Below are 9,817 nucleotides of genomic sequence, written 5' to 3'. Positions count from 1 at the left end.
GGGCTAGAGGCTTGATTGTTTCTCCAGTTTCTCTCTCTCCAAGGCGGGTATGAACTTGAACCCTTGTAATGAACAGCTTGCCTTTTTTCCCCTTGGGAAATTTGTGTATATATGTGATTATGATGGGGGAAGAGAGGGTAATGATACATGCAAAGCTGGACACCTGTGGTGCTTGTTCCTTTACAACTGAGTTTCTCAACTTTTAAAAAATTATCACCCCCCACTTAAGGAGCATTATTAGACTTTTTTTTCCCTTAACCACCCCTCTCCCATGAAATCTTTTTTTTTTTTTTTTTTTTTTGGCTGTGTTGGGTCTTCGTTGCTGGGCGCGGGCTTTCTCTAGTTGCGGCGAGCGGGGGCTACTCTTTGCATGGCGGTGCGCGGGCTTCTCATTGCGGTGGCTTCTCTTGTTGGGGAGCACAGGCTCTAGGCGCACGGGCTTCAGTAGTTGTGGCGCATGTGCTCAGTAGTTGTGGCTCGTGGGCTCTAGAGCGCAGGTTCAGTAGTTGTGGCACACGGGCTTAGTTGCTCCGTGGAATGTGAGATCTTCCCGGACCAGGGCTCGAACCCGTTTCCCCTGCATTGGCAGGCGTATTCTTAACCACTGCGCCACCAGGGAAGTCCCTCCCATGAAATTTTAATACTACAGATATATAAATATATCTATTTATGTGTTATATGTGTGTCTGTGTTTCATACATAAAAAGAAGATTTTTGCCCCTTGGGGGTGATGTGGCCCCCATGGAGGATACATGCTTTATAACAGTTCACAGCTATTTCAAGCGATGGCAGCCTCCACCACAGAAAAGTGGGAAGATGGCAGTGTAGCAAGCACCTGAGTTAATGCACTTAAAAGGCATAGCAAAGTGCAGGGCCCATGGTGAGTGCTCAAAAAAATGAGCGCCCTTGCTGTCGTTATTATTATTATGTTAAGGTTGGTGACAGTGAGGTTTGTGACGCTCCCTCAGGCTGCATGTGGATTCCCCTGGTGCTTGAGGGCTGGTCGGAGGGCTTAGTCAGTCCCTTAGCTGGAGCTTCTACCAGAGCCCAGTAGGGCTCGTAAGGGAGCAGCCGGGCTGGCTGGGGACTATAGCAGGAGGACCCCTCAGGATGCCCCCTCTACACATGGCAGCTGTTCCCAGCTGCCCCCAAGCGGCGCCAGGCAGGACTGCGGGCCTCATGGTGTCAGATCTGATTTTTCAGAAGCCAGGAATTTGGGATTTGGGGTTAAATATCCAGATTTTTAAGCATTGACTCAATTAAACAACAACAAGGCTATGTGAACCAAACAAAAGAGATGAAACCAAGATACGCTGACTTGTCCAGAGTGAGAAGCATAGCTGGGATTCCAATCTAAGTCGTTCAAACCCGGCGCTCCTTCTACTTAAACCAGCCCTTGCTCTCCGCCTCCCAACCCTCCTCGCTTCAGCCCCGTTTGGGATTCTTTCAAGGCCTCTGTCTCCAGGCCCTCCTGCCTGGGTAGGGGGCCCCAGGCTGGGGCCATCCCGAATTGGGACGAATACGTCTAGCTCCCCTGCCCACCCGTCACCCACTTCCCAGAAGGACTTGGATTCTGTCTCCAGATGAAGAAGGGCGGACCTCGAGCCTTGCTCAGCGGCACCCGGGAGGCCCAGGGCCGGGAGGGAGGAGGCGGGTCGGTGCCGGGGCGAGCGTGGGAACGGGGACTCGCGGCCGGCGGACCCGGCCCAGCCCAGCCCCTCCCCTCCCCTCCCCTCCCCTCCCCTCCCCTCCCCGCCCGACCTCAGAGTCTCGGGATGCAACCGCGCGTTCTTCGCTCTCGCCCCGCTGACCCCGCCACCCGGGCACGGTTTTCTATTCGCCCGGGTCGCGGGTGGGAGGCGAGGAACGGCGGGGTTCAGGAGCCTGGCTCCCCGCCAGGGCTGTGGCCTTCGGCCCAGGGGCCACCACGCGGCCGCGCCTGCGAGGCGGGCGGGGAGGACGCCGGCCCCGGCGCAGCTCGGCCATGGGCTCCCGCAGCTCCCACGCCGCCAGGATCCCCGACGTGGACAGCATCCAGCGGGAGACCGGCTGTGAGTGCGGCGCATAGCGCCCGGGGACCCGGTGGGGTTCCGGGGGGCTCCGGGGGAGGGTCCCGGGGCCGGGAGAACCTAGAAGATCCTAGCGGCCGGGCTCGCGGGCGGGGGGCGCGTTCACCCAGGGGTCCCGGCTCCGGGCTTGTGGGCACCCAGCTAGCCTCCAGCCGGGGTCGAGGCAGACTGCAGGACCGGAGGCGGATGGAGGGGGTGGCTTTGGTCTCTTTTGGTCTCCCGGATCTCCCGGGTCCCACTCCGCCCGCTCGGCCCCGGGGCCCGGGTGGAGCCTCCCTCCAGCCAGCCCCCCGCCCCCCGCTCAACCCCCGCGGCCGCCCTGGGCATGGAGCGCATCCCGGGGTTCGGCCGCGTTCCCAGAGTCCTCGGGGAGTCACCGTCCGCCTCCGCTCCCGCAGTCTCGCAGGCCAGTCTGCTCCGCCTCTACTACCGGTTCCGAGCGCTTGACAGTAATGAGAAGGGCTACCTCAGGTGAGCCGGAGCTGGCCTTCTGACCTCTCACCTCTGCCTCTCTGACCCCATCCCCTCCTTGACCATGTTCCGTCTTTGCCCCACCCCCCTTAAACTTTGACTTTCCAGCCGCGTGGATCTGCAGCAGATCGGGGCGCTGGCCGTGAACCCCCTGGGAGACCGCATTATAGACAGCTTCTTCCCTGACGGGTGAGCCTCGCCGCGGGTGGGGAGGTGGGGGTGAGAGCCTGGGGGGGAAGGTTAGCGACTGAGGCAGAGGCAGAGGCAGGGCCACGGCGACCACCGCGCCTGCACCATTGCCTGCCTCCCCCCACCCCCCAGGAGTCTGCAACTGGACTTCCCAGCCTTTGTCAGAGTCCTGGCTCACTTTCGACCTGTAGATGATGAGGACCACGGAAACCGGGACCCCAGGGCACCCGAGCCCCTCAACAGCAGAATGAACAAACTTCGCTGTGAGTCTGTGCCCCCTACCCGAGTGGAACCTCAGATTGACCACACCCGTTGAGAAGGCCCAGGCACCTTCCACTCCCTGTGTGGACCCATTGGTGTCCCCCGCACCCCACTCCTCCAAGGTGAACTTTGAAGGGAAGAGAGCCAGGGAAGACCCACCTTCCTTTTCCCCCTCCACTCTCTTCCCAGTTGCATTCCAGCTCTACGACCTGGATCGAGATGGAAAGATCTCCAGGCATGAGATGCTGCAGGTTGGAAGAACCCAAGGGAAGGGGGGCGTGGTAGAACGGAATGGCTGTGGGCGATGGAGGGATGATTGGTGGGTGGGAGATGCAGATGACTGGGGTGTTGGGTGGGGAATGGGAGTGGGTGGGGTTGGAGTGTGGGTTAGTTGGGAGATGGGATGGGGAACATTTGGGTATGAAGTTGGAAATATATCGGTAGCTCTCAACTGGGGGTGATTTTGCCCCCTGAATGACACTGGCAATATCTAGAGACCTTTTTGGTTGATGGGGTGGTGCTCCTGGGACCTAGTGGGTAGAGGTCAGGAACGCTGCTAAACATTTTACAATACCCAGGGTGGCCCCCTCCCCACCCCACCCCCCAAAAGGAGTTATCTGGCCCCAAATGTCAATAGTGCTGAGACTGAGAAACTCTGGGATAGATGTGATGAGGTGGTGGATGGATTTGGGACTAGTTGGAGGATGAGATGGGGGATGGGGTGGAGGATAGGTGGAGACTGGGTTCTAAGGTTGGGCTTGAGTAATGAGCTTGGGCACATTACTGAGGTGAGAGTGGGATAGTGAATGACAGATGGGGGAGTTGGATGGAGAAGCAATGGGGGAATTATTGGGGGCTGTGGTGGGAAGTGACTGGAATCGGGGGAAAATGAATGAGGGATGGATTACAAAATTGGTACTAACATTTGGGGTGATGCGGACTAGGTTTGGGGGATGGTGTTAGTAGTCCCTGCGCCTCCTCCTTATGGCTGTCTCTGTCTCTTCCTCCACCACCCAGGTACTCCGGCTGATGCTTGGGGTACAGGTGACAGAAGAGCAGCTGGAGAGCATTGCCGACCGCACAGTGCAGGAAGCCGACGAAGATGGGGATGGCGCTGTGTCCTTCCTGGAGTTCGCCAAGGTCAGGATGCCCTCAGGCCTGAGAAGTTGAGACCAGGAGTCCCTAGGACAGGTGGACATGGGAAATGAAGTTGGAAGGAGGAGGGCAGAAAGAGAGGGGGTCCCCCAGGGAATCATGGGGCCTGGGGGATGGGAGAGGAGGTTGGAAGCATAGAGGTTTGGAATTCAAGCCTCTTGACTACCACCCATCTCCCCACAGTCCTTAGAGAAGATGAACATCGAGCAGAAAATGAGCATCCGGATCCTGAAGTGACCCCCTTTGTGCCATGGGTAGCTTACATGGACCAGTTCTGCTTGGGATTCCTCCTCATGGAGGCCCAGCCCCAGTGAACTGTATTCTTACTTGTACACTGAGCTCTAACTAGGACCAAAGAGGAAAGTTTGGAGGGGTGTTTACCAACTCATTTGATCTCAGATCTGTGAATCAGCCAGAAAATTTTTGGTTGCAAGTGACTGAAAACCCAAATCAAGGGGATTTCAGGTAAAAAAAATTTTATGGGTTCATATATTGAAAAAGTGTGGAAGTATCCAGAAAACTGGGAAAGTCTGCAAGTGTCTCAGGCACAGCTGAATCCAAGGACCAAAATGATGCTCTCAGGACTCAGTTATTTTCTGTCTCTCATCTCAGCTTTCTTTTGTGTTGTATTCGTTCTCAGGTGGGCTCTTTCCTTGTAGTGGAGGATGGCCACCAGCAGCTCCAGGCTTCCATCCTACTAGCCTATTAATGCAGAGGGAAGAGATTTTCTTGTTCAATAATTCCAAGCAAAGAGTCTCATTAGCCCCCCTGGAACCTTGTCATTTCTCCAGGGGAATGGAACTTTCTATTTGGCCAGGACTGTCATGTGCTAAATGCCAGAGCCAGGAAATAAGGCCCGAGGAGGACTCAAGATGGGGTAAAGGATGGTTGCTTAAAAGAAAATGCAGGGTTATTATCAGAAGGGGAAATGATGCTGGTCAGGCAAAACAAGAGATATCCATTAGTGTTAGGTTGACCAAATGAAGGGATCCTTGAAGTCTGGCTTCTTAAGTGGGTTTTCACTGATGAAGGTGGGTAGTGGGGGAAGAGGTGATGTAAAAATAATAGACAAGACATACCTTCCTAGAGTATGAAATAATTAAAAGGTTTGGAGAGTACTTCCATTTTGTTTCATAGTAAGATGTTCAAGCATTGGCATATCACAGAAGAGAGTGTAAAAGTCACATAAAATCATGAGATTCTATGTCTGTAGCAAAGCACTCTGGCTATACGTAAAGGAGATGCTGTCGGTACCCCGCTCATATCCCTTCCCAGGCCTGTGCTGGAGTTGTCTTGTATCAGCACTTTGATACAAGACACATTGGGAGCCAATTGTGCGTCTATCTTCCTAAGTCTGCTTTCAGTGATGTCAGACTTGGTAGCTTGAAATTGCTGCAGTGGGAATATTTACACCATAGACATTGGCAGATGCAATAGTCTAGCACTTTTCTGCTTAGGAGAGCCTGTTTTTAAACATTTATCAGCACATCAGCTGCTCGGCATTCACCATTACTGTATATGTCAATGACTTTTCCCCCAGCTTTATTGAGATATAATTGGTATACAAAAAATTGCACATAATTAATGTATGCAATTTGGTGAGTTTGGACATGTGTATATACTTGTATTACCATTACCATGATTAAGGTAATAAACATATCCATCATCTCCAAAAATTTCCTGTTTCCCTTTGTTTTTTAGGTTTATTTTAACATGTGTAGTAGGAACATGTAACATGAGACCTAACATGCTTAACGTATGTTTAAGTGCACAGTATTACTGTTGACTAGGCACTCTGTCGTATGGCAGATCTCTGGAACTTACTCATCTTGTATAACTGTAACTTTTACCCATTGAACAACAGATTCTCATATCCCCTTCCCCCCACCCCCTTCCCACGAGGGAAGCCCATAAATAAATATTTTTAAAAAAAGCTTCCAGGGCTTCCCTGGTGGCGCAGTGGTTGAGAGTCCGCCTGCCGATGCAGGGGATATGGGTTCGTGCCCCGGTCCGGGAAGATCCCACATGCCGTGGAGCGGCTGGGCCCGTGAGCCATGGCCGCTGAGCCTGCACGTCCGGAGCCTGTGCTCCGCAACGGGAGAGGCCACAGCAGTGAGAAGCCCGCGCACCACAAAAAAAAAAAAAAAAAAAAAAAAAAGCTTCCAGCCAGGCTCCCGGTGACAGCTACCAGTGAGCTGTTCTTCAACCACCACAAGGCACCGGGCATAACACTGGCCCATAGCCTCTGGATCCACACCTGCTCTGTGCCAGTGAGTAGTGCTCCTGACCGAATAAGGGTCCCTGGAGGGCCTGGGGGATCCCCCAGCCTCTACTTGCTATTCTGGTGGGTGAGGGAGCAAACTGCCCCCACTTTTTCTCAGCATGAAGTCTTCAGGATCTCACCAAGCTTAGGAGGTTGGAGACCTTTGTCAGGCAGGAGGGCGGGGCACCCGTCTGGCTGCTGTGGTATAAACTGTCTGAAACTCATCCTCTTGATATCGACCCTGACAGAGTTGCCTATGGATTTGTTCTGGGGGTGGGGGGCTCTGATGACACCGGTGGGGAGCCCTGTGCTGTCATTAGCAGTTGCCAAATGCAGTGATTTGTCTACCACCCTCGTCATTGTTGCCATACAGTCTCTACGAGCTGTGCCATTATTTACTTATTATTTGTCTATGAATTGACTTGTTTAAAAATTTATGTATTTGAGCTTGTAAAGGAACTGAATATCACTCCTGTAAATTAGAAACTGCCGTAAACAAAATACATAGAAAGAAACAAACAAATGTCAAAAAGAGAGATTAGCAAGTGTTAAAGAGTTGTAAAAGACAAACCTGGGGCTCCCCTGGTGGAGCAGTGGTTGAGAGTCCGCCTGCCGATGCAGGGGACGCAGGTTCGTGACCCAGTCCGGGAAGATCCCACATGCTGCGGAGCGGCTGGGCCCATGAGCCATGGCCGCTGAGCCTGCACTTCCGGAGCCTGTGCTTCGCAACGGGAGAGGCCACAGAGGTGAGAGGCCCGCGTACCGCAAAAAAAAAAAAAAAAAAAAAAAAAAAGACAAACCTGCCTGAAACACAGCTCCTCTGTGGTGATCTACAGGATGGAGAAAGAATCGCCTTTTCATTGTGTGATTTGGGGTTATTTAGAACTGTGGGGTTACCTCTGAAAATCATCTTGGGTACATGAGCACTGTGTTTCCTACACTTTGGGATCCACTGGCTGGGGGAACTGGAAGGCAGTAGTCCTGGGTCCAGGGACCATTTTGGAGGCAGCCATCGGTGGGCTGGGCATCCTGCTTCTCGGACTGGCTGCCAGTCAGCTTGGGTTTGGTAAAGGTTGAGCACTGAAATGGAGTCCACTCACCAGGTCAGGTCCAGGGACAAGTAGCAAGGCGTTACAACAGACGGTTTATTACAGAGCTGGAAATGTTAAGAGCAACAGCCCTTTGCTGACATTTGTGTCCACACCTGGTAAGACTGTGAGCTTGGAAACGGGGCCTGTGAATTTGCCTACCTGCTGGGCTCAGAAGGCAAGAGTCATCAAGGGAGGAGCTGAAGGCCTGGTGCTTGGGATCCACTTGAGAGGCGATTCCCAGAGAGGTGTGGGACAGGCACTGGCACAACCCCCACTTGTTCCACCAGGGCTGCTGCAAAGGTCTTTCGCTGACCTGGGGTTTTCTGGAAGAACCCATCTACATATCCTGAAAATAAGATGGGAATTCCAGAAGCCCCTTTCCTTGCCAAGGTGACTGAACCTGAGACAGCGTGTGTAGGAGCCCTGGGGAGTAGCACTTAAGTAGTAATGTTGTATAAACCTAATTATGGCTAATCAGGAAAATAATTAAGAATTCTGAACTTGACTCTCAAATACAATAGAAGGAAGCTATGAGTTGTCCTCTGCCCTGCCCAGCCCACACCAATAAAACTCTTCTTGATGTTTATGAGGCATTACATAGACTTGATTCTTGGTTATAGAGCTACCCTGAGAATCAGTGTGGTTCAATAAAAATAAGTTGAGTTTTGGAGTTCTATTAAGCCTGAGAGGGCTTCCCTGGTGGCGCAGTGGTTGGGAGTCCGCCTGCCGATGCAGGGGACACGGGTTCGTGCCCCGATCCCGGAGGGTCCCACATGCCGCGGAGCGGCTGGGCCCGCGAGCCGTGGCCGCGGAGCCTGTGTGTCCGGAGCCTGTGCTCTGCAGCGGGAGAGGCCACGGCAGTGAGAGGCCCGCGTACAGCAAAAAAAAAAAAAAAAAAAAAAAAAGCCTGAGATTGAACCTGGACCCTTTTAATTACTCACTGAATGCCCTTGGGTAAGGAACTTTACCCTTCAATGCGTCAGCCTCCAACATCCATGAAAGAGACAGATAACAGCAGTACCTCGTAGAGTTATTATGTCTTGTCCTTCCCCTATGTCACCCTGCCCTCCAACCTGCTTTACTTCAGCTGAGGCCCCTTGGCCCTACCTGTAAACCAGGACTCTGGTCTGTATCAGTCAGGAATCTTTCCGTTGTAACCAGCTTATGAAATAATAAGACTTTGTTGGTTCATATAACTGAACAGAAAGTCCAAAGGTAGACTTGGCAAAGGACAGTCCCAAAGGCTCATTGATGTCATCAGAAATCCATCTTTTCTCTCTGTACTCTGCTTTTCTCTGTGTTGGTTTCATTCCCCAGCAGCAATCCCAATGAAAAGGGAGCCTCTTTTTCCCAATAGCTTTGCCAAAAGACACAGAAATGAACCTCAGCTTAAAGAAGTAAATCTCGCTATAGCTGGGTGGATGTACCACTCTGATTGGCCAGGCTGGTCACATGCTCACCCCAGGAGCTGGAGATTGCAATCTCACTTGTACCAAATGCTGCGTCAAATGTGTGTGTGTGTGTGTGTGTGTGTGTGTGTGTGTGTGTGTGGTATCGATTCCTTAAAAGACAATGCTGTTGCCAGAAGAAAAAGGTTGCATGCTGGTTCTGGGAAGGCAAAATCAGCAGATAACTGTACACTAGTTAAATGTTTTGTTTTGTTTTTTGTTTTTGGCTACAAATAACAGAATTACCAACTAACAGTGGCTTACACGATTGAGACAATTGTCTCACATTATAAGATGTTTTTGGTGGTAGGCAGTCCTAGAGATGTTGAGTGGCTCAACAATTTTATTAAAGATCCAAGATCTTGTTAACCCTCCATTCCTCAGCATATTGGCTTTTAATTCTCAGGTTTGTTGACTCATGGTTACAAGATGGCTGCTGTGGCTCTAGCCAACACACCCTCACAGGAATAGTGTCTAGAACAGGTGGGTGGCCAGGGCAGCTAAAGATAACTCCTTTCGTGTCTGTATTTTGATCGCTGAGGAAAATATTTCCCAAAACTACATCCCACTCATAGATTGCCCTTTACTTGTCGTTGGTCAGAACAAGAACACCTCTAGCTGTAAGGGAGGCTGGGAAAATGAATATCTGACATCTTCAGACTTCATCATGGGAAATGGGCTTTCCCAATAATGATGAAAGGGGAGAGAAATAACAGCTGTGTAGTATGTTATTCTAAGTGTGACTGTGATAGTGGACAACACCTAAATCTTGATGGCTTAAGACAGCAAGAGTTTATTCCTTGCTTACACTGTATGTTGTTAGCTGTGGGTCAGCTGCCCTCTGCTCCACATGCCTTCATGCTGCAGGAC

General features: G+C 51.8%; 1 protein-coding gene across 1 annotated transcript; it reads left to right on the top strand.

The window, feature by feature from the left end:
- Positions 1 to 1,890: 1,890 nt before the first annotated feature.
- CHP2 (calcineurin like EF-hand protein 2) lies at positions 1,891 to 5,806 on the top strand. The gene is made up of 7 exons (XM_060120581.1): positions 1,891 to 2,051; positions 2,468 to 2,540; positions 2,649 to 2,729; positions 2,862 to 2,992; positions 3,180 to 3,241; positions 4,008 to 4,130; positions 4,329 to 5,806. The coding sequence occupies exons 1-7, from the start codon at positions 1,985 to 1,987 to the stop codon at positions 4,380 to 4,382; spliced, it is 591 nt and encodes a 196-aa protein (XP_059976564.1). The 5' UTR covers positions 1,891 to 1,984; the 3' UTR covers positions 4,383 to 5,806.
- The last annotated feature ends 4,011 nt before the right edge of the window (positions 5,807 to 9,817 follow it).

Source organism: Mesoplodon densirostris, chromosome 16, assembly GCF_025265405.1.
Source record: "Mesoplodon densirostris isolate mMesDen1 chromosome 16, mMesDen1 primary haplotype, whole genome shotgun sequence".
Taxonomy (NCBI): domain Eukaryota; kingdom Metazoa; phylum Chordata; class Mammalia; order Artiodactyla; family Ziphiidae; genus Mesoplodon; species Mesoplodon densirostris.
Note: the sequence above shows the minus strand (reverse complement) of the source record. Positions and strands in the feature narration are given on the sequence as shown.

Excerpts from the sequence above, each read along its gene's own strand:
- CHP2 (XM_060120581.1), top strand. The coding sequence starts at position 1,985 with ATGGGCTCCCGCAGCTCCCACGCCGCCAGGATCCCCGACGTGGACAGC. Across the intron at positions 2,541-2,648 it reads AATGAGAAGGGCTACCTCAG|CCGCGTGGATCTGCAGCAGA; the intron begins GTGAGCCGGAGC and ends TTGACTTTCCAG. Across the intron at positions 3,242-4,007 it reads CCAGGCATGAGATGCTGCAG|GTACTCCGGCTGATGCTTGG; the intron begins GTTGGAAGAACC and ends TCCACCACCCAG.